At 46.7% G+C, this 24,319-nt stretch overlaps 1 protein-coding gene across 1 annotated transcript in view; it reads left to right on the plus strand.

The window, feature by feature from the left end:
• Window positions 1-12,307: 12,307 nt before the first annotated feature.
• Window positions 12,308-24,319, plus strand: part of LOC138582753 (GTP-binding protein Rhes-like) — a 108,913-nt gene continuing 96,901 nt past the window's right edge. The window contains exons 1-2 of the mRNA XM_069654355.1: window positions 12,308-13,661; window positions 22,027-22,315. Coding sequence (XP_069510456.1) covers window positions 13,503-13,661; window positions 22,027-22,315 — 448 coding nt within the window. The 5' untranslated portion in view covers window positions 12,308-13,502. The remainder of the gene's footprint in view (window positions 13,662-22,026; window positions 22,316-24,319) is intronic.

A 24,319-nucleotide genomic window follows, 5' to 3' on the forward strand; every position in this document is an offset into this window, starting at 1 on the left:
GGCCAGGTTTATTATCTCTCACTTCTGTATGGGTCTCATTTAATGTTGGCAACCCATTTAGGCAATGAGGCGATGGATCTCATTATTTATAGTGCCACCACTTCGGTGCCCTTGCGGAATATCTGGGATCTTTTGATTCATATCTACAGTGCTCGTACTGCTGGTATCAGTGGTTAGCCTCTCCTGGCCCACCTTTGCAATTTCTTTAAGAAAGATTGCGGCCAGACGTGGGGTGCCTTGGTAACTTAATTTGGATTTTCCGTTTGTAGACCCACGCTGATTTTGATAATAGTGGATTTGTCCCAATTTTTTGACAGTTGCAGAATTTCACCTCCCATACCTGCGCTGGTATCATCCTGATCTTCTTTTGTATTCATTTGATGAGCAACCGAGGCAATAGGAATATCTGTTGAATCCTTGCTGATCGCTTTATTTAAGGCATTGAAACATTTTCTTTTCCCAGAGTTTTTTTTGATTAATAGGGTTCTTGGGTTTCTGAAGGTGAGGCTGGAGCACTTCCTTAGTAGTTATTTTTATTTGTTTAGCATCCCTCTGTTTCTTCCTTTTTATTTTTTCCTTTGTTCCTTCATAGAATCTGATTCCATATTGGATGTGGGTACAGACAATGCAGCCTCAGGCCCGAGGAGAGCCGCTAGATGTACGGCCAAATTGTGTCAGGCTCTTTCTCTTCTAGAGGATCAATCACTTTGGGCCCCTTTTTCGGACTTACCAGCATGGCCTCTCCTGACTGGGCAAGCCTTATAAATTCCTCCAGGGTTATTATTGTGACAAAGGAGTGTCTTCAGGGGGGACATTTTCAAAGGCATCTACCACAGGTTGATGATCCGCCAACTTGCCATCATCTCTCATACTTTTGATCTCATCTTTCATTTTGTGAAAATCCTGGCCAGGGTCTGCCAAGTGGGACTTAATTTCCTTACATAGCAGAGATTGATTACTGCTTGCTTCCCTTAGAAGTCCCAGGTCCTTAGAGATGGGTGTGTTTATTAAACAACTCAGACCCACCATTGATGATTCACATGCCTCCCCCCCCCTGATAATTCAAGAAGAGTTCCTGAGTGCGTTTGGACTTCTGTCCTTAATAGTTCAAAAACACTAACGAGGGAGTTTAGAACAAAACTCAAGGCTGACAGAGTTTGATTGGGGAGTGAACTATTTCAGTTGAGGGCGACTGGTGAGTTAGGCCAATCCTTACTAGAGGGCTTATACAATTGCGGGCCCGTAGAAGTGGATGATAGAGGCCTTTGCCCCACCAGCTCACTAGTGCCTGTCTCGGTATTTCGCACGGGGTATTCTTCTCACATATCCACAACCCTCTCATCCATTTCTGGAAGACATTGATCCAAATGTCTTCCTTCACTCCAAATACTGTCACTCAAAGTTCTCCTCTTGTTTGTCATCCCTTTGTTATAATACACTTCATAGATGAAGTTGAGAGTGTATAGTCCAGATTATTCCTTCCTGAGGGACCCATAAGGTATTGCAATGGACAGGCACTAGATGTTAGAGCTGTTATGTATTCTGTGCCGGGTTGTCGCTCTACTTGAAGAAGATAAACAAAGGATTGTGACATCCTCATTTATTTTACGTTTTCACCTGGCAAATTATCAATCACAGGAGCCTTCAAGTCGTCCCTCCAGCTATTTGAGCCACTTCCGCTTCTCAAATAATAGCAATTGGACATCAGCATCCTTGAGGTAGTGGGCCTCAGCCTAAACAAATGGATGATCAAAAGATTCCAGATGATTTTAGATGTGATTGTGATTTCGATGTCCACGTGTATTTAGCAGCAACCACACTGTTAAGAGCCCACAAAGGTGAGTTTATGTCATTATGAGTTATGATTTATGGTAATGAATTCTAATGGAGCATGCAGCCAAATGCAACAAAGCGGAGGGTAAGAGGCAAATCAGATGTTACCTGATATCCAGGGGTGCCAGGTCTGCATTGTCTATGGTAAGTACTGACCTGGAAAGGGCTCCTCAGGCTCCAAAAGAAACACAAAGTACCCTCCACAACATTCCTGTGATGCTTCCGCATCCGGGGTTCTGTTTTAAAGGGAGCTGCCTCCTCCAAGTTGATAGAGGTGGAAAAAAGACTGTAGGTGCTGCAGTCCGCCTTACACAAAGAACACTCCACAACACTCCTGCGATGCTCCCATGTACGGGGTTCTGTTTTAAAGGGAGCTGCTTCCACCAAGTTGATAGAGGTGGAAAAAAGATTGTGGGTGCTGCAGTCCGCCTCACACAAAGAACACTCCACAGCACTCCTGCGATGCTCTCGCGTCCGGGGTTCTGTTTTAAAGGTAGACGCCTCCTCCAAGTTGATAGAGGTGGAAAAAAGATGGTGGGTGCTGCAGTCTGCCTCACGCAAAGAACACTCCGCAACACTCCCGCCCCTACTATCCCCTCTATTTGCCAAGAGGAGTAACAATGCCTCTGAATGGTCAGCAACTCTGTCAATCTCAATCCTCCCAAATGTTTTCACATCGTCTGTGTGTACCTGCTACTCTTGTAAACTAGTCTGTCCCACATCTTGATGATGTCCATTCCAGAGCACCATTCAGACAGTCTCGGGTGGGGGGGGCAGTGGGAGTGGGGGAGATCTGAGCCCATACAGTGTACAACTATTGCCCTTTTCGCTATCACATGGGCTATGTTGAGAAATATCTTATGGCGTCTATTGAGCTCTGAGTACAGCCAAATTGCCAGTAAGATTTGGGTTCTAACTACCCCGGGCTTCCCTAGCACCTCTCGACCTCTTTTACCACATTTCCCCCAAACTGATGTATTTTTGGATGTCCCAGACCCTGTACTGGTGGTGCAATTGGGGAAGGCACCCTCTCCTCCCTTTTCAATCTTTCCCTGGAGTAATAGGTTCTGAGGGGAAAGTTGAATTTTATCAGCTGTATCCTGGCTGCTATGGCTACCTCCCTGAGGTGCTGCAGGGCCTCTATCCAGTCACCTTTCTCCCCGGGTGTTTTTCCACCTCTCTGTTTCAAGGCATCTAGTTTGATGGAGTGAAAGGATACGGTCTTGTAAATGGACGCAACCTGTTTTGTGTTAATGGTTCTGTCCAGCATGTCCCGTTCATGCGGTGAGGCCTGCAACAGCTCACCCCGCCCGCCCCACCCCGTGAAAATCCACAGAAAAATACTTCCGGTAAAATCACGGGATACCCTGTTCAACACATGTACATTTTTCATTTAAACCAACAGTATATACTTGTATTATTAAAGAAATGGATTCATTAAAGCGTTTTCAAATTATAGGTAATAAGCAGTTTCTTCACAATCATACAGACCACGTTCTGTCCCTCTGTCCTCGTCAAGGAGCTCCGTAGGCACTGGTGTGAAGAAGAGCAGAACTGGCCTGGGCATTTGGGCATGCTATGATTACTATGATAAGAAGTGCCTTCTTGGATAAAAGAAAGCAGCAGTTCAGACAATATTGATTACCATATGTTTTAAATGTTTGGTGGCTGAGAATTGAGGTTACAAGTGTGTGTTAGAAACCTCTGAAAATAGGAAATCCCCTAAAATTATTTTATTTTCATTTTATTTATTTATTACATGTATGTAACGCCCGTTAAGACGGATTTCTGAACTCTGACCTGGTGGGAAGAGGTTTAGAAGGCCAGCCTAGTTTCTTGGAACAGGGTAACCTTCTGGACAAGCCAGAACAATCAAGGTAGCATTGGCGGCGGTCAAGACTAGGTCTCAGGAGGGGTGAGGGTGACTGAAAGACCTCAATGAGCACACAGACAAAAGGACACTTACAAATCACTCCCAGTCAGGTGTATATATATTAAAAATACGAATACATTAATTTCACGGCCTTTGAGTTTCAACACACAAATCAAATCATAGTAATACTATTAAGCCAACACAATCCTACCTAAATACATATATACAAGACCAAAGGGGTCTAAAGGGTTAATGCACGAAATGGGTCCACAACCAAAAAGGGAAAGGAAACAGGCAGTGCAAGTAGTCTTTAGTCCCTTCTGCATCCAACACACTCCTAACTAAGAGGCAGTCCAATCCCTAAGAAGAGTGGAGCCTAATGCTCAAATGTACATACAATGCTGGCGCACGCAGTAATGCAGATGGGCAAAACGGGGTCTCTTCAAGGGTCTGTAGCAGCTCAGGAATGTGGGTGAGGTGATGAAGAATAGGTTCCCACTGTTCGAGGAGGGCCTCCAATTGAGGGCTGAGTCGATTCCAAGAGTTGGGAATAGTTCGCTAGTTCGCACTAGCAGTGGAAAGGAGAGGGTCCCTCAGGGGCCACTTCTGCGTAAAAATGGATGGAGATGCTAGGGGCCACCGGTTAGGGTTGTGATTACTAACCGACCACTGGCGCACTCCAGACCAAACTTCGCCAGTCGAGTCCACTTCGGTTGAAGGTTCAAGTTCAGTAATATGGCGGCTTTGCGGCTTTCAGCAACGAAGATAGAGATGATTCCCAAACGGGACAGTGGCGATTTCTCCACTCCTGGTGGATGGATCAGGCCAGTTTCACTGCTGCAGGATTCAGGGGCAAGAGGGGCACAAATGCAGTGCACCTGCAAAGCTCGTCACCACGGCTAGGCGACACAGTAACTGTGTATACTCCGGTTTGGGCTCACTCACTTTACTCCAGTCCTGGGAAAGCCAAGTGTATGAAATTCGGTGTTAGAGTGCTGTGGACACAGAGCTAGGAATATACCAAGTTTAGAGGGCATCCTCAAAACGGTGGCGGTAACAGGGTACAGAGTCTGAGTAAGCTGGTCAGCCCATTGGTTGGCCCAGGGACACTTCTGAGAAGGCTTACTTGCAGGGTTTGATGAAGGTGCCGAAAATAGTTGGTTCCACTATTCCAATGCGTCGAAGCATCTTCGCAGACCTTCCAGGATGACTAGATACAGGGGGGTCACATGTGACGACAGCGGGTTTAGGGTGCCAAACCTTCCAGCGGGTCACCAGCGGTTCCTCGACTCGGCTTCTTAGTTTCAGGATACTTGGATCCTATCCTTCGTTCAGTGAGAACTCCAGAAATCGACATGGTATGGCTGTGTGGGCCCTTCTCTTATCCAGAATCTCCTTTGCGCCAAAATGAAGAGGACCCAATGGGAGATCTGTTCACATAGAGGCATACCACACGCTTACCTTGCAGTTGCGGCAACCATACAATAGTCCTCCCTTATTCATGAAGTGGTGTGCCCCCACAAGAACCTTTCAAGTTGCATGTGATTCTTCTTTCTCCACTTGGAGCCTCTGAATAGGATTTTGCCCCTGGATACCTTCCTCCTGCCAAATGTTCCCTATTAATTTGAAAAGAACAGAAACATGTTGAAACTACTGTACTCTGGATGTTAGCAGAGAGAACAACATTTTTTATGATTGTTATTAAGTTGATTATTGTACACAATGATTGAAAAGCATTGAGATACTGCAAACTGATTTGTTGTTAAACAATCCACTAATTGAGTTTGACGTTTTTCTATGTCATCGGTTTTTAGACTTACTATTGATGCTAGTTAGCCTTGGTGCTAACCCACATATATCTATTTAATACTTTTTTAACCATTGTTTCAGAACTATTAAAAATACATCTATTTTTGGAATTGTATGTGAGTGCACTACTTTCGCTTGTTGTAATCACTGCCTCCTGTCACTCTATACTCTATCTCATTTATTGAAAATTGTCTACCCAGACCGGGCCTAGATAGAGTTTGCACTCCTAACTCATTTTAACCGGGATTCCTCACAGATTCCCTATACCATACGAGGACCAATCATAGACTACGGTGGTCTCGAGCATTCACAGCACTCCAGACTCTTTGGCACCCAGGATGTGTATTGGGAACAGACATCCCAGCCCACAACTTGGAGGCACACACACGAGGGTTGCAGAAGCCCGCGAAAGCTTGGCATTTTGCGAGAGAATGCATGCCCAACTAAGGACTGACCCGGGTCAACTCGACCTGTGGAAGGTGAAGGGGCAAGATTGTCAAAGAACCTCATGGCATGGCCATTTTGGAGCCAGGCCACCTGTTCGTGCCAAAAGCGATAATCACAGTTTACCTGGCAGAACAGGAGTATAAATATACGAAATGATAAGCTGCCACCAGCCCTTTCCAAAGCACATCTGCACTTCTCCTAAAAAATCCTTCGAGAGTATCTAGGGCCTTTGGAAATGACTAATAGACCCACGTGCACTGCACTGGAAAGTACATTGTACACTTGTTACATGTTGCGTAAAAGTTGAAACATTGGAAAGGACTAAGGGAACCAAAGTCTCCCAGTACTGACCGTCTTAAGGGCATGTCAGTTTCCCCATATAAAGTGAGCGAAAAGCCCAGAGGAGTGCAACAGAAGGCTGAGCTCCTCTAGTAAAGTCCGTCTATGGTGTTTAACATCAGCAAAATGTTGGGGGGTACACAACTGGAGGGAAAATTACACATGAAATGGAAATCTTTCCTAACAACGCCCAGACCGGAAGGTATCACAGCGTTTGTACAGGTGGACATTGGGGTGGAGAGAACAGGAAGGCGTCAAATCATCAACAGAGCTGGGACCAATTAGTCAAATGTGTTAAACAGTAAGGTTTTGACAATTTTTTTAATGAGATTATGTAATCTCATAAAAAAATGTTCTTGCTTGAGAAACCTGGACAATCTTCAGTTTTAGAAGTTATTGTGACTCTCTGTCTCTTGGCTGGACTGTGAACGAACACTATAGAGACAATTCACACTTAGCTCAGTGCTGTAATGAAATCCCACCTATGGATTAACAATTTAGCACACGTAGGTAGCTATTGCAGTATGTTACTGAAATTGAATCAATACACTAGGGCGAAAGTGTTAGCAAGTAATAGTAAAAGTTCAGACTGGCAAATGCTGGAGTAACTTATGTCATGAGCAAGTACCATTGCAATTATAGCACAATTACAAATTATTTGGGACATTTCTGAACCGTACGAATGAAGATTACATCATAACTGAAGTGGATCGTCTTATCTGAAAAGGGCTGTAGTCTGGTGAAAGATTTTTTTGTTGAGAGGAGTGTGTGATTGGCTGTTTTCTCTATGAATGTCCCCCATTCCCATTATAGGAAGAGGGCTCTGAATTTGCTATTTGTGAAAGTGGTTTGGTGTTATCATCCATGGATGATCAGCAGCGTTATGAGTGAGGGCAACATATCCCTCCACACTTTGGGCAAGTGTTTGAAGAGACATAGGTGATGGAATACTCGCTGAGAATCCAAATCTAGTCCCACCTACTCACTGAAGCCACTGCCTACAGGAGCCTTCCTGAAAATGAAGCTGTGTGGGCACTACCTTGGATAAGGCATTTTGAAAGGTATTGGCACCTAGCATCCCCCTTGAAGTGACATCCATTAGGAGCCCATTCAGAATTGGAAAGCCTTCAAAGTCTTCTCTGTACAGAAGCCTACTCTGATCAGCATCCCGTCACACATTGTTTGTTCGGCTGGTATCTCTTTATGGTGCTTCAGAGGGACCTTCTCCCACCCTGGCTATTGTCTACAGCATGGTATACCCACATTGGATGCTGCCATTTTAGCAAAGAAAATCATGTTGTCTGGATGCAGTCCAGCAGGTGAATATCTAGGGAAGCAAAGTGTTGAGAAGCCAAACCTGTGCATCACAGCCTTACCAGTGACTGAAATGTCTTTTGGAATAAGAACTGTGTCCATCTTGAGAAAACCTTTACACCCTTATGGACGGCCAGTCCAAACCCTTTATTTTTGGGAACATTAGTTTGCATGATTGACTAAGCCATGTCAAAATCATCACCAAGGCCTGAGAACAAATAACTGAACGGCTGACATTTACATCAACTGGTGTTGTGAAACCCTTAAGCCCTGGACTTTGACTACTCTGTCTTGGTAGGAGACCGAGCCGCCTTGCAGCGGAAGTATCCACAAGTGAACTTAGACTGTCTTCGAGATTCTTATTCTCTAATGTTTTTAGAGGCTTGTAACTGTTATTGGATATTTTGTAGATATCGCTAAGGTGCATCCCTAATTTAATGGCCCCTGATGCACAATCCCAGCCCACAATTCTGGGATAAGAAACAGGCTGTGTTAGGAATCAAAATTTCATTTTATTCAAATAAGATCCCTTGAAAAGTGGCTCTCTAATGTAATGCTGGGGATATCACCACAATGACATATCGATACATTTGTAACTGGTTCACAGAAAAAAGAATGCGCCTGCCTGTGCGATCCTCGCTAATAAATCGTGCATACACCTAAAATTCCATAAATCATTTCTAATCCTAATAATACAATGCTACCTCTAAGCAACACACTTAATTCTACGACAACATTGCCACTTTTCAGCTAGTGTGTTAAAACTCTCTTCAGTTAGCAAATTAAAACATATTATTCTTTCCACTATCAATAGCAAGTATAAGTATCAAAGAATGATTGCATTGAAAAATAGGATTAATGTAAAAACACATTTGAAATGGATCCCCCCTCTGTGGGTGTGGTGCTATGGGTTTCTAGCATATAGATGGAAATTAAATACAATCTATGGTAGTTTGCATTAGGGTCTAGATACATATATTTTGGGACAGTATGCTATCAATTTTGAATGCACAGTGTCGTGGTTTGCACATTCAACATTGGAAAATACTTGTATAATTTTCTAATAAAGGAATAAATACCCCTCCCACTTTACTTCACCTACAGGGTCCCACTTCTGCAGAACCCTCCCCTACTGTGCGATATTATGAGCGAAGAATTAATGTTAATTACTTTGTCATCATTTTCTGTGGAAGGTCCCTTTCTTACCCATTCTGTCTTCTTAACTATCTATGTCTTTCACGGGTCATAAATGATCAAACAATCCTGGAGATGATGAAATGTGCACCTTTCACTAATCTGGCGTCAGACTGTACCTGTGAAAACTAGCAGGGTTTCATTTGTTTGGCTTTGGATTTACAATGAGCTGCACTTTTATCTGTGCCGAAGTGCTATCTTATCCCATGTAAAACCAATCTGGCTATTTTTAATACAGTGAGAAAACAAAGCGCTGTTCTCACTTTACTTGAACAAGCATTCTATATAGAATGAGCTCCTGCTACAATTCCTTACCAGTCCACCCACTCCTGAGACATAGCAGAAAGATGGTTCTAGAGGGCCTATGTCCAATTACATTGGGAGATTTTCATTCTCACATTTTAACTATTCTTTAAGACACAGAGGGCCTCATTACAAGTATGTCAATCCGGAAACAAGGGTGCCGGTAAGATCACTGGCATCCTTGTTTCCGGACCGCCACACTATGGGCTTCATTATGAGTGTGGTGGTCGGGAAACAAGGGTGCCAGTAAGCCTACCGGCACCCTTGTTTCTGGACCAGCACACTCTGAATCTGCCTGCCGGGCCTGCTGCACCCGACAGGTTTGACCCTGTTGGGCGCAGCGGCCCTGGTAGGCAGATTTATCCCGGAAGCACTCTCATCATTAGTAATGGGAATGGGGACTAACATTTTCCAGTGCCCAGCTTCCCAGTCTGCCGGGACTTGTAATGCCCCAGTGGCACCAGGAAGCTAGGTGCCGTAAAATATGGGGAGTCTAGCGGCAACCCGCTGGACGCACCGGCAGGATTACCACCAGACTAGTAATGAAGCCCTCTGAGTCTGCCTCCCGGGGCCGCTGCGTCCAACAGGTCTGCACTGGCAGGCGCATCGATCCCGGTAGGCAGATACGTCATGGAAGCACCGTCACCATTAGCAACGGTGCTAGTGCTTTCGTCTCCCCACTTCCCACTCCCTTACAAAATCCGGCACCTCGCTTTCTGCGCCGCCGGGACGTGTAATGTCCTGGTGCAATGGGAAGTCAGATGCCAGATTCAGTGTTATGTGATTACTGCCAACCTCGTAATGAGGCCCAGAGCGAGCAGAGACCTTCAAGTGTTCCCAGGGAAATTCCAGTCAGCTGGCCCCTTCTGATCTCGTTCTCCCTCTCTGAAAGTAGGTCTGCATCAGGTACAAGTTTCCTCATGGATAAGGTCACACCACCTCTAGATAATATCCAAACTCTGCTCTCCTCCATTTGGAACAGGTGTTCTCCTTCTCTGCAGCCTTCACTTCCAGAGCACCCCACTTTACCTCTGCGTTTATACTTGTATAATTGGAATTATTCCCACACTATATCATTGTGACCTCACACTTTTTGATTGATCAAGTCTTTCCATTGACTTGGTTAATAGGCAGACACTCCCAGAGAATACCCCCATCGTTTTCATAAGTTGATCATATTTATGAACTCGTGAAAAGATAAGGGTTGTATGCTCTGCACACCTTTGAATTTAAAATGATATTTTATTTCATTTGTATTTTGTATTTGTTTATTATTTTTATCACACACCTAACCCTAAGGTAGCTGGGCGCTGGAAAACTTAGCATGTTACAGGCAGAAAACATAGGTACATACATATTTACATACAGGATAAGCACAGTGATGGCGGAATGGTCGATCTGGGTTACAATTTACATATTGGTCGGAACTTCAAGATAGGTACAGCTATACACAGTAATGGTGAGCAGGTCGACTTAGGTTACAGAATAGTCTGACCATTTAGACAGGTAAAAGATGAGATGAGGAGCAGTGGGATATCAGGCAAACAATGGGCTGTGATGCAAGATCATTGTGATGCAGGATCATTAGGGCTCAATTATTGGAAGGCTTATCAGTAAGCCAGAGTTTGACGCTGGTTTTGAAGGCATTGAATGATGGATCTAGTCTGATGGAGGGGGGGTAGTGAGTTCCAGAGGTTAGCCCCTTGAACATCATATTCCATCCTAGCAACATGACAGGCTCATGAAATACTTATTTTTTATTCCCATGGTCCCTACAAATGCAGGGATATGTGGCATGAATGTATGCAATGAAATACGACTTTTGAAATGAATATGTGTAAGTGTATTCTTTTTTTTAATAATCCAGAAATGTTGTATTTAGACTTGAGAGAATCTCACTGTCGCAACATGCTTTGGAACTCATTTTCAATTGAGACGTAATGTGAATGGAAGGCGTAAAAATCTTGAGTAAGGCTTTAACGCCTTCCATTTAGACCATGACCCATTTTCAAGCATTTGTATGGCAGAGAGGAGGGCGAGAACGCAACTTGCGTTTCTGTCGCTCCCTTCCTCTCTGCCAGTAAAATGCTCCAGCATCTGTGCTGGCATGGATTTTCATTTCTCACAATGGGAGTGTTAAAGTTCTAATGTACAAGTCCTTCTCTTCATGTGAAAAAAAACGGCATTCAAATTGGGCGTCCGGGCACCCACAGTCAGCTGCCTCTGGAAGAATCACCAAACGTTGCTCCGCAATCCCCGCCCGTGCCGTGCTCACAGCCTAGCTTCAATTGCTAGCACCGGGCACAGGCGAGGGAGGAGCACTTAATGGCTCCAGAGTGCAACGTACCATGCAATGTAATGCGTCCCCAAGAATTGTGGGAAATGCAGTTCCCTTGCAGTCCGGAACCAAGAATCTGACAGCAGAGGCCTCCAACAGCCCCCACCACACCACCATTCCTGACAAGAAGGAACGTTCCTAGTTTTCTCCTTGCTAGCCAGTATAGTTTCCAGTCTGTTGATGGTCTCACAACAAGATAGTGTGCTGCCTGAGGTTTTTAGTTTGGCCATCGGGTAGGCTAGCATGCAGGCAGTGGTTGCCTTGTAGGTGAGGAAAATGGATTTGAAACAAATCCTAGCCGGGATGGGGTGCCAGTGATATTTGTGCACGTGGGGGTGGCACTTTTCTGTGAATAAATGCTTCTTTTTAAAATTATTTTTATAATAACCTGCTAGAACTCTATAGAGATATAGAGATTGTGTCTACGTGCCATGCTATGATCTGAGCAAGTCCACGTGCCTTCTAGAGCGTACAGTCTACGTGTTCAATTGTGCTACCAAATGGTGAGCCAGGTGTTTTGCTAAGCCCTCTTTTTGACATTCAATTAAGAGTTGGGGCAGCTGGGGTATGAAGGTCATTAAGGGGGACTTCCTTTGGACCTCTCAGGATATCCCTGGGGCATTTAAAGTCCAACTGCCAGTCTCAAGCACAGCTTCAAGCTTTACACGTGGACATTGCCAAGTCTATTGGTAAACATTACAGAAGGAGGACAGTGTGTCGCCCTCACTCAGGAAGCCGAGGCATCTTGGCCTCACATAGAAGAAACGCGGTGCCAGGGTCCCAACCCCCGTCTCTCCGGAGTCTCATAGCACGCACCTCACTCTCACACAGAGAGCACGAATGTCTCTCCCCGGCACAGTAAGAGGGGAGGTACACAGAGGCAGCGAAGGAAAGAGAGAGGAGGCGGGGGCACTGCTGAGTGATTGCACGAGCTCTGATCTCTTCCCCTTATTGCAGGTCCTCTCTTATCGCCCCTGCACTCGCCTCCAGCGATGCAAACGGGCGCAACCCCTTCACTCCTGACAGAGAAAGTCACCTCGCCCACCACCGTTGCCCCGCTGCCCCCACTCTCTGCCTGAAATCATAGCCGCAGCAGCGCCCTGAACTTCTGAAGGAGTGAAGTCCCTGACTGGTCACCACCACGCTTTGCTCGTCCGGGGTCCCCTCCGAGGGAACACGCGCACCCGCCTAGGCACCGACACCCATCTGAAGAAGACCCTGCGTCCTCAGGACCCTCGCCTCCGGTGCCGCCGCACGCCCCCCTGTAGCACTGCCAGAGAGAAGCGTGAACTGGCTTTCCACATCAGCCCCGAGTCCGGAGATAGCGAGATCAGCGCGCGGGAGAGAGCCGCTGCCCTCAAGAGCAAGCGCCCAGAGGCTAGTGGGGGCGACGCCGGGATTTGCTTTTCTCTCACCGGACGAATGTGCGGCATTGGACATTCAACAGGTTTTTTGCGTTCGGGATTCGCTTTATTCTTTCATCTCTGGAGCCAGGCAGGTTGCGGCAACAATCAGACAACAGATCGCAGCTCTTGGGAAAAAACATTGCTATTTAGGCGTAAGGTTGCGTGATTGGTGGAGGCGCCGCAGATCCTGGGCTGCGCATCTTCGGTTTCTGGCGCTTCTCGCTTTCAAATGGTATCACCCTAACTGGCCGAGCGGCGTGAGGTGACAGCCTTCCTCTCAAACACAGAACTATTTCCGAGGAGTAAGACCAGCGCAGGAAGTCTTTATTGTGCTATTGTGTTGGTCGCGACCGGGGCATTGTTAAAGTACTCGGACCGGCACGAAGATGCGCTATTCAGTCCCATCTGAGCGGAGTTATTAAATTACAGACTCGGGACCAGTGTCCATCTCTAGTGGCCGACGCGAAGTCATTGAGATATATTAATCATTGCGAGTGCGCAGTCTTAACATTTGGGCAACATTTAGAAGCGTGTTATTAAGGTAGAGGGACTTCTGTGACGCACATTCATTAATGGGCGTACATTAAGTTATAGTGACTGGGAGTCCATTATTTGGCAGAGAGAAGAACCCCTCGCAGTCGGAGGAATGAGACAGACCCTGGGGGGTAAGGAGAGAGGCCCGGCTCTGGGGTCAAGCGGAGGCCTCCCCGGCGTCCGGCTGCCAGAGCCGACCCGTGACATCCACGCGGGGCCCCAGAAAAGCGGCCAAGAGGGGGCAGCAGAGGACGCCCAACTGCCAGGGAAGGTAAGAAGGGGAGAGAGTGGGGGGCGGGGGGAGAGAGGAGCGGGCACAGAATTATAAATGTGTTATTAAGAGGAGGGTGATTATAAGACGTGGGTGAGCTAGTATGCAGGAGTCAGGTGGTACGTGGCACTGTGAGTGACATAAAATGGTGATGATGCACAGCTGGGAAGGGGAGGGGGCGGTGATAGGCGGCTGCAAGAACGCGAGTATAAAACGTGGTTGAGAATGACTATGCTGAGTACCTTTAGCCGCGAATGACTATAATAAGTGGGCATGAGTAGGTTTAAGACATGAGTGATTATAGCATGTGGCCGTGAGTGCTGATAGTAGCTGGGAGGGTTTGGCACTCTCGGGATACGCGTTCCGGCCCAATTCCCGAATCCTCGGTGTCGCTGAGCCTCGAAAGAGCCCCCGCGACGCACAGCTGACACTCGTGTTTACATTGCAGGCCGTTGCATGGAACCCCCCCCCCCTCCCCCGCGGCGCGTCTTCGGGGGTATATGGTGCCCCCTTGGCCTTCAGAAAAGTCTGCGTGGTTTAGGGCACGGGGGACCTCCTAGTTCATATCCAGCAGTTGCTCTTCTTAAAGCACGAGCAAGAAATCCAACACGTTTACAAAACGATGGCGCGCCATCCACGCGCAGACTTATTCAGCCAGGTGGAGAGGGGAACGGGCAGTTCTATGACAAAAAACAGGCTTCCAGGTACGAGCTGCCAAGCTAGCTCGGCGAGCTAAGCACTCACCCCAGGCACCCACGCAGAGCCCGCGGAAAGCAAAGAATACAGAAGGTATAAATCTGAGACTTGCGGCTATTTATCGGTGATTAGTAGAGCATCTCGTGCCTACTGGGACTGCTTCAAAGAGGCGCGGGAGTGTGTGTGGGGGCTGGGGGCGTAGAAAGGACGCGGAGCACTGTGCCGAAGGCGGTGGCCCTAAACCAGCTCGAGCTTTAACGATGCCAACTTGGATATCTCTTGACACTTCGTGGACTGAGAATGTGCTTAAAAAGTTTCCGTTTCGAGGAGTTTCCAGCAATTGAAACACACCTCAATACACCAGAGCTCGACGCCTCGCTTTCAAACTGGACTAACAATCTCAACCAATGCACCCTTGCACTGACAACACGAACATCTCTCGCCAAACTTCTCTAGCAGTCTCAACCAAGGCACCCTTGTACTAACGGCGCAAGCATCCCTCCCTCAAACTTACCTAACACAGAAACCAAGGCACCCTCGTACTGACAGCACAAACATCTCTCCCTCAAACTTGTCTAGCACATCCTCAACCAATGCAGCCTTGCACTGACAGCACGAGCATCCCCCCCTCAAACCTCTCTAGCGCAGTCGCAACCAAGGCACCCGTGTACTGACAGCACAAACATCTCTCCCTCAAACGTGTCTAGCACTATCTCAACCAATGCACCCTTGTACTGACAGCACAAACATCTCTCCCTCAAACTTCTCTAGCACAATTTCAACCAAGGCACCCTCGTACTAACGTTGCAAGTATCTCTCCATCAAACTTGTTTAGCACAGTCTCAACCAAGGCACCCTCTTACGAACGGTGGAAGCATCTCTCCCTCAAACGTGACTAACTTATATTTATATTTATTAATAATGTGTTACAGTTTATATTTAAACTTTACACATACTGATAAGTTATATAAGATCAAAGATAAATACAATATAAAATATAAAACTAAAAAAAAAACTGCAAAAAGAGAAAAAAGAGAAGAGAAGAGTAGAGAAGAGAAAAGAAGAAGAAAATAAAAAAAAACAATTCCATATTACATATTGCATATTACATATTAATTCTGGCTAACTAAAAAGATTTAACGTGACTAACACAGATCCAACCATTGCACCTGCGTACTAATGGCACAAACATCTCTCACTCAAACCTCTCTAGCACAGTCTCAACCAAGGCACCCGTGTACTAACGGCGCAAGCATCTCTCCCTCAAACTTACCTAACACAGAAACCAAGGCACTCTCGTATTGACAGCACGAACATCTCCCCCTCAAACCTCTCTAGCACAGTCTCAACTCTCAACCAAGGCACCCTTGTACTAACGGCGCAAGCATCTCTCCCTCAAAGTTGTCTAGAATAATCTCAACCAATGCACCCTCGTACTTACAGCACGAGCATCTCTCCCTCAAACTTGTCTAGCACAGTCTCAACCAATGCACTCTCGTGCTGACAGCAGGAACATCTTTCCCTCAGACGTGTCTAGCAAAGTGTCAACCAATGCACCCTTGTACGGACAGCACAAACATCTCTCACGCAAAACTCTCTAGCACAGTCTCAACAAAGGCACCCTTGTACTAATGGTGCAAACATCTCTCCCTCAAACTTACCTTACACAGACCTAACCAAGGCACCCTCGTACTGACAGCACAAACATCTCTCCCTCAAACTTGTCTAGAACAATCTCAGCCAATGCACCCTAATACTTACAGCACGAGCATCTCTCCCTCAAGCTTGTCTAGCACAGTCTCAACCAATGCACCCTCATACTGACAGCACGAACATCTCTCCATCAGACGTGTCTAGCACAGTTTCAACCAATTCACCCGTGTACGGTCAGCACGAAAATCTCTACCTCAAACCTCTCTAGCACAGTCTCAACCAAGGCACCCTTGTACTAACGGTGCAAGCATCTCTCCCTCAAACTTACCTAACACAGACCTAAGCAGGGCACTCTCGTACTGACAGCACAAACATCTCTCCCTCAAACTTGTCTAGCACAATCTCAACCAATGCACCCTCATACTGACAACACAAACTTTTATCCCTCAAACCTCTCTAGCACAGTCTCAACCAATGCACCCTCGTACTGACAGCATGAACATCTCCCCCTCAAACGTGTCTAGCACAGTCTCAAGAAGGCAACCTCGTACTGACAGCAGAAACATCTCTCCCTCAAACGTGTCTAGCACTATCTCAACCAATGCACCCTTGTACTGACAGCACAAACATCTCTCCCTCAAACTTCTCTAGCACAATTTCAACCAAGGCACCCTCGTACTAACGTTGCAAGTATCTCTCCATCAAACTTGTTTAGCACAGTCTCAACCAAGGCACCCTCTTACGAACGGTGGAAGCATCTCTCCCTCAAACGTGACTAACACAGATCCAACCATTGCACCTGCGTACTAATGGCACAAACATCTCTGCCTCAAACTTGTTTAGCACAGTCTCAACCAATGCACCCTCTTACTAACAGCACAACCATCTCTCCCTCAAACGTGACTAGCACAGGTCCAACCATTGCACCTGCGTACTAATGGCACAAACATCTCTACCTCTAACTTGACTAGCACAGTCTCAACCAAGGCACCCTCGTACTAATGGCACAAACATCTCTGCCTCAAACTTGTCTAGCACAGTCTCAACCAGTGCACCCTTGTATTGACAGCATGAACATCTATCCGTCAAACTTGACTAGCACAGTTTTAACCAAGGCTCCCTCATGCTAACGGCATGAACACCTCTCCCTCAAACTTGTCTAGCACAGTCTCAACCCAGGCACCCTCATACTAATGCCGTGAGCATCTCTCCCTCACTCAAACTTGACTAACACAGTCTCAACCAAGGTACCCTCGTACTAATGGCACGAGCATCTCTCCCTCAAACTTGTCTGGCACAGTCTCAAACAAGGCACCTTCCTACAAACAGTGTGAGCATCTCTCCCTCAAACTTGACTAACACAGACCTCACCAGGTGACTCTTGTACTGAGGGCACAAGCATCTCTTCCTCAAACGTGTCTAGCACAGTCTCAACCAAGTACCCTCCTAATAATGGTGCAAACATCTCTCCTTTAAACTGGACTAACTGTCTTAACCAAGGCTCCCTCGTACTAACGTCACCAACATCTCTCCCTCAAACTTGTTTAGCACAGTCTTAACCAAGGCACCCTCTTACTAACGGCGCAAGCATCTCTCCCTCAAACGTGACTAACAAGGATCCAACCATTGCACCTGCGTACTAATGGCACAAATATCTCTACCTCTAACTTGACTGTACTAATGTCACAAACATCTCTCCCTCAAACTTGTCTAGCACAGTCTCAACCAATGCACCCTTGTACTGACATCATGAACACCTCTCCCTCAAACTTATCTAGCACAGTCTCAACCAAGGCACCGTCGTACTAATGCCGTGAGCATCTCTCCCTCACTCAAACCTGACTAACAGCCTCAACCAAGGCACCCTCATACTAATGGCACGAGCATCTCTCCCTCAAACTTGAACAACAGTCTCAAACAGTGCTTTAAGTGGGGTGGTAAATTGAGGGGGGGGGGCTTTCTTTAGGGGGCATGGCCTAAGCAACAAGATCCACAAACAAGAGTAACCCCCCAACCCTTGCATTCAAGGAGTCATGGTTAAAGAAATGCCTGTGGGGGTAGCTAACCCTTCCGGGCAACCCTTTAACCTCAGCTCCATGAATGCAATGGGCTGCCTGCTGCTTGATGTCTCTTTATTCAGAAACAGGAGGAGGGCTGGGTTGGCAGCCTCTCCTTTTGTTTTTGTGCAAAGAGCTAACACGGTTATACATCTTCCAAAATGTAGATGGTGACTTGGGGTCAGGCAGTATTGATGGTGGGGATGCGGAGGGGTACCGGGACGAGTGTAGTGGTTTCCCCCCAGCATTTTGTAGTAAAAATGTGATCACAAATATTCTAACAAACAAAATGCAACCATTTTATTTCGATCACTAGACAATCATCCATGGGCATCTAATCCAGTTTCCATGCCATGAGTTATTATTGGCCAGGCCCCTGCTTGTCTGCTACGAGCAGTGGCATTTATGAGTAACCTCCCCGCAGCCACTCAAAGCCTCTCAAAGAAACCATCATTGGAAGGAATTTGTTTTCCCTTTTTAAATTCCTGTCTTTTTTTCATGTATTTTTTATTTTATTTTTTAAATTATATTTATATTAGTATATCAACAAACATTTTCTTCATACAGGATGGAACCATGGTGTACAGTAAAATTATAAGATGACTACATCAACAGCATTGTATTACTTCCACATCCATTACACAAAATATCGATTCCACCACCCTTAGACATTTCAAATGAATATTTCCCTGTATATATTAGTTGAATACCGTACAATTCTACACATTCCTGTCTTTAATGCACAATGTATTGTTCAGGGCCATGCCAAGATAAGAGCATTCTGAAGCTTCTTCAATCACTTTCCTGTCTATTTTCCAGGTGTAATGTTTCCTAGCCTCCCTGTCAGTAAAATTCATTCTTTTCGTTTGTTGGCAACTCATCGCTAGGTGTTTCTTTTGAGAATAAGGACTCCACGCCGGCCTCGAGGGTTCTTTGTAGGCCCGCTTCTGTGAGGTCACAAAGGACCACGTCTCCCGCATTGGCCAACCATCCTGCATGGTGAGAGTCCATTTTGGGTGGCACCCTTTTAATGTTTTCTAGGGCCAAAGGCAGGTCTGCTAAGATAAGATTAAACAGGAGAAGGGCAAGTACGCACCCTTGTTTAAGTCGCTGATTAGTTCGAAATCCATCAGAAAATGTTCCCTCTGCATTCAGCCGCGGCCTCTTCATGCAAATGAAACTATCAGCTCACGTAAGCAATGGCCAAGGCCCCATTTCTCGAGACTAGTCCACACATATGCTCCAGGGAAGGCAGCCGAGTAGTCCGTGTAAGCTACACAAAGTGGGGCGTTTCCGCTCCTTAATGCCCTGAATGCAAATAACATTTGGTATTAATAAGTTGTACATCACAGAGCACCCTTCTCGGAAACCAGTCAGCGCTCTTGGGTCTCTGTGATATGGTCGCCGCGAAAATCCTGCGGCAAAAATGACCGCTTTTTCGTGGTTGCACTTTATACGCTGGGGGGGGGGGGGGGAGACTCCCGCATCTGCCCAATAGCCCCATGCAATAATGAATTACCATCACCCACACCCACATGTATATGGTTGAAAAGTGCAAACCTTTTTTTTCATTGGGTCTTTGTAGGGTCGGGTTTTTCGCGGCGCCCACATCACTGGCTTGGTTTCCTTGATCTATCCAGCCGTGTAAGCACTGTGTAGTTGCAGGGATCCTCGCTACTGCTGCCCCCATGCACGGGCGCTATACCCGGTGCTTGCTAAGACTTGGGTACGCGCCCAGTTACCCTCACACAGGTATACAGTCCTGCTGAGAAAATCCCCCATTCCTCCGGCGTATGAGTAATCACCACATGGGCAGGCCTGGCCTGGCCAGAGGTCCAGGATTTTTTTTTGCAGTCTGTCGCAGCTAAATCAGCACAGCGAGGAGAGCGCTCGCGTTCACTTCCGTGCAGAGGCTGCTGACGCAGGTTAGAAACCCGACAGGGCAAACTCAGTCTTTCCATCCTTCCGAGGGCGATAAATGCCACCGCACACCCTGGGTAATACAAATATTTTTTTTAAAAGCAGCGCTCAGGTGCCCGAGGGTTCGTAGCGCTATATAAATGCAAAATTATGATTATTGCATTTAGTGGATGCTTTGAGCCAAGTTTCCCCATTCATCGTATGCGATTTCGCTGTTGCTAAAGCAACGGTTCCATCGGGCGGATATTGGAGTTTCCCTGAGTTTACAGTTGCATGATCTTTTAACCATTGCTTTGCCGTGTCACCATCCAGGTTACACTGCTTAATTAGAGCTGTGTCACCTGTGCCAATCTTAGATGAGCAATACTCTTCCAGCAAAAAGTCCTGCCAGTTCTGGGCGTTGGTCGGAGGGCTTAGAAACAAGCTATAAAAGAAGGGCGTGTGTCGCTAACATCAGTGACTTCTGAAATGAACTGATATAAATACAGCAGACTTGTCTTCCGCTCAACTTCCAGAAATAAGTTGTAGCGTGTGCTGCAAACTCTCATCTCAGAACAGGTTATCATGCCATGTTCTTTCTGGAGAGGGGCGCCTGATACCCTTTTTTGAAACATATTTGCAAGGAACTTGGGGTTGGTCACCCTGAGTTACCTGGGGCCAACCAGACGTGGGTTCCCTGCTCACTGTGCTCAGAGAGGCGCCACTTCACCTCACTGATGAGGCCCAACAAGGCTGAAACACGTGTATGGGGTTGCTGTTGGTACTCTTGTTCAGAGAGGAATTGCCATAGCATTTCAGTGCTGGACTGCCCATGTGGGCGGGACAAAGACTGATATGCAAATAGATATTTCCCATCTGTGAAAGGTACTGTGAGCAAAAAGCGTGTGCTGCAAACTCTCATCTCAGAACAGGTTATCATGCCATGTTCTTTCTGGAGAGGAGGGCCTGCTACCTTTTTTAAAATACCAGCGGTGGAATGTGTTCTTAGGGGGGGCTAAGGCTAATACATGAGCGTGGTTCACTACAGCCTATCACTGAGTGGCTGTGGCGCTTGGAAGAGAGTCATAACAATAAGGGCTGCACATGAGTCATCATCAGACATTATTTAAGACCTGGCTGCGGCCGCCGGAAATACGTGAATGTGAGTGAATATCACATGTAGTTTTGAGCTATTATAAAGCAAGGGTATGACTGATCTCATGTAACTCGGCTGTGAGTGATAACAACTCCCCCCTGCAAGTGACTTAACATGTGGCCATGAATGAATTTGGATCGTGTCTACAGGTGATAACAGGATGTGACTGGAAGTGATCACAGGCTGTGGGTGGCGATAAAGGCGGGTGTGAATGAAGGTAATGGGCGGGATAAGGTGTGGCTGGGAATGATTGTGGGTGATTAGAATGTGTGGCTGTAACTGATTAGAAAAAGTGGTTGTGAGTGCTGATAATAATTGGTGTGAGTGATTTTGAGGAATAACTTGAAGGATTATAATGTTTTGCAGCAGCTGATTATCAATGGTGGCTGCAAGTGTTTATAAGGGTATCCAGTGAAGTTACTGAATAGAAAACAGAGAATTACTTTTTTTACCGAAACGGAAATACCGAAACAATATTGAATGTTTAATTAAAATGTATATGTGGGAGTGGGGGAAAGGGCTAAAAACGGGTGGGGAGGGGGTTGGCAAGGGTTTAGAAGCACAGGGAAATGGGGAGAACTAGGGGAGCAACCCCGCAAATTAAACAAAAATCGTCATTTTTTCAGTAAAAAAGGTTAGATAAAAAAGTATTCTCTGAAATTTCAATTTGGTGACATCACATAGATCCAGGCATGGCTGAAAGTGATTACAATGAGAAGTGAGTGATTTGAATGTACGATTGATTGTTAGCTGTGAGCGATTAGAGCATGTAACTAAACTGCAAGTCATTATATTTCACAGTTGCGAGTCATTATAGCACGTGACTGTAAGGGAATGTAAGGACTGAGTGTGGGAGCTGCACTCAATCCACTTGTTTCTGATGGGGTTCTCTGCATTTTCCCAGCCTGTGTCCCGGGTCCCGGCAATGAAGTCGTCCCCGAGCACGCCCTGTGCATTGGCAGTGCCTGCTAAGAACTCGTACCGCATGGTGGTGTTGGGCGCCTCACGCGTGGGTAAGAGTGCCATCGTGGGGCGCTTCCTGAGCGGCCGCTTCGAGGAACAGTACACACCCACCATTGAGGACTTCCACCGCAAGGTCTACCACATCCGTGGCGACGTATACCAACTGGATATCCTGGACACGTCGGGCAATCATCCTTTCCCCGCCACGCGACGACTCTCCATCCTCACCGGTAAGTCCTTACCGGCGACCAGGAACCCAACCCAACTTTCCACCCATAAAGCAGTGACCTGTTTAGAGTTCCTTCTTTCCAAAAGCGCGAACTCTGACTAAACAACGTACTTCCTGTCGCCTCCCCTAGCTAACAGCAAAGTAAACACTTTTCCTTCAGAAAGTAAGACATACACAGTCAGTATTTTGAGGAGGATCAGTTTACTCAGGCATGCTCTGCGAGTATGTATTGACTTTAGCCCAGATCCTACCGAGTGTCAGTCAGGGGGAAGGTCATGACTTGAAACCAGGGAAATCCTGATTCTGACCCCACCACGAGACCCAGTCCCCTCCTCACAGTGATGTACGATTTAGCACATTCATGCACAGACCACAGGCCGCAAGGGGAAGCCATTTCCCGGCCAACACTGGAGACACAGATTCTATTTTAATGACAATGAACTTGGGGCGGGCTGCATTGATTGGTAATGTCCCACCAGCAAAGCTAGGGTCATTAAAGGGGGCAGCGTCCCTCACAGGACGGTATGGTACACCCCTCTGGTCATTTTCGTCATTAGTATCCTGGCAAAACGTCCGGGGTGCTGATGGGCATTTTTTTGTAGGTTCAGGTGGAACGCAAAGCTTTCCACCAAAAAATAAAACTACAAAGAAAGATGGCCGCCATAAAAAGAAAAAGGGACATGCACTAAGAGCCATTTCTCCATTTCACTGGTGTTCCAGAGAAGGATAGATGAGGTGTGGTCAGAAGCAAAGGGTAGGAGAACAGAGGTGGACAGTTGATTCCTTTATTTTTTTTATGGTGGGGAGGGAGCAGGTGAAACCAGTGCAAGCAGCCGCCAGACAGATTGAAACGCAGGCTTGTGCTCACCGCTGAAGCCCAGGTTCGAAGACCTTGATTGCTATGCACACCTGCCATGGGCTCTAAGGTATCAACATTTACCTACATACCATTAAATAATTTCAGTGTCTGCCATGTACCTGCGTGGGAGGGAAAGCTTTTACATCCAGGTTGAAATAAGATGAAGAAGCAAACATATGAGCCATAGCATATGAAGATGTAGGTGCAATTTTCCAATAGACTTAGGAGCAGTATATGCCAAAGCACACTACAAAAGGTGCTGGCCGGAACAATCAATTGCATTTATCATGGCAAGGGTCAGGCGGTCTCTCTCTACAGTCCCCATACCAGCCCTTGACACCTGATATCTGCACTTACCCATGTACTTGCCACATGCTGGCCGTTACTTACTTATTGTTATTATCTGTTCTCATGTACTGCACTGTCCCTGCTCCTTCCCACGCACTTGAGCGATCTGAATGACACCTGGCCTAGTAGGATCGTTGTCGGTCCTCCCTGTGTTCCCCTCCCTTGCCTCATCGCGCCTTGAAACACTTGTGTATAGGTGCTTTATAAATGCCATAGCATATCATACCTGTGGTGTTCCCTAGGGGTCTAATCTTTCTCTTTGGTTGTTCAACCAATACCTGGCACCTCTCGCCCACCACATAGCTGCTCTCTGCTCCAACTTTCAGTATTATGTGAATGACACTCAGCTCGCTTTCAGGCTCCCCTCAGCCACCTCTTCTCCCTCTCTCATCCCGGATTGTCTGTCCGCAATCCAGGAGTGGTGTGCCACCACTGATCTCTGCCTTAATGCCAGTAAGGCAGAGATCCTCCTCATCAGCTCACCAGCACCTTCCTTTCCTATCACTCTCTGGCCGCCCGCTGTAGGCTCACTTCCTGCTACCCACCTGTGAGGCTAAGAACCTCAGGGTCATCGTCGACTCCATACTCTCCTTCTCTCCTCACATCTCTGACATCTCTAAGAAGTCAAACTACCAGCTGCCTCCTCAGAGGCATTCTTCCTTTCCTCACTTTCCCCCAGAAGCTCACTGTCTCCGGAGCTCTGGTTATCTCTAGGCTGGACTACTGCAACAGCCTCTTTCTAAATCTACCTGCCTCTTCTCTTGTCCTCTACAACTCATCCAGAACAGGACTGTGAGA

Source organism: Ambystoma mexicanum, chromosome 3q (assembly GCF_040938575.1).
Source record: "Ambystoma mexicanum isolate Mex_15411 chromosome 3q, UKY_AmexF1_1, whole genome shotgun sequence".
In the NCBI taxonomy this organism is placed as follows: Eukaryota; Metazoa; Chordata; class Amphibia; order Caudata; family Ambystomatidae; genus Ambystoma; species Ambystoma mexicanum.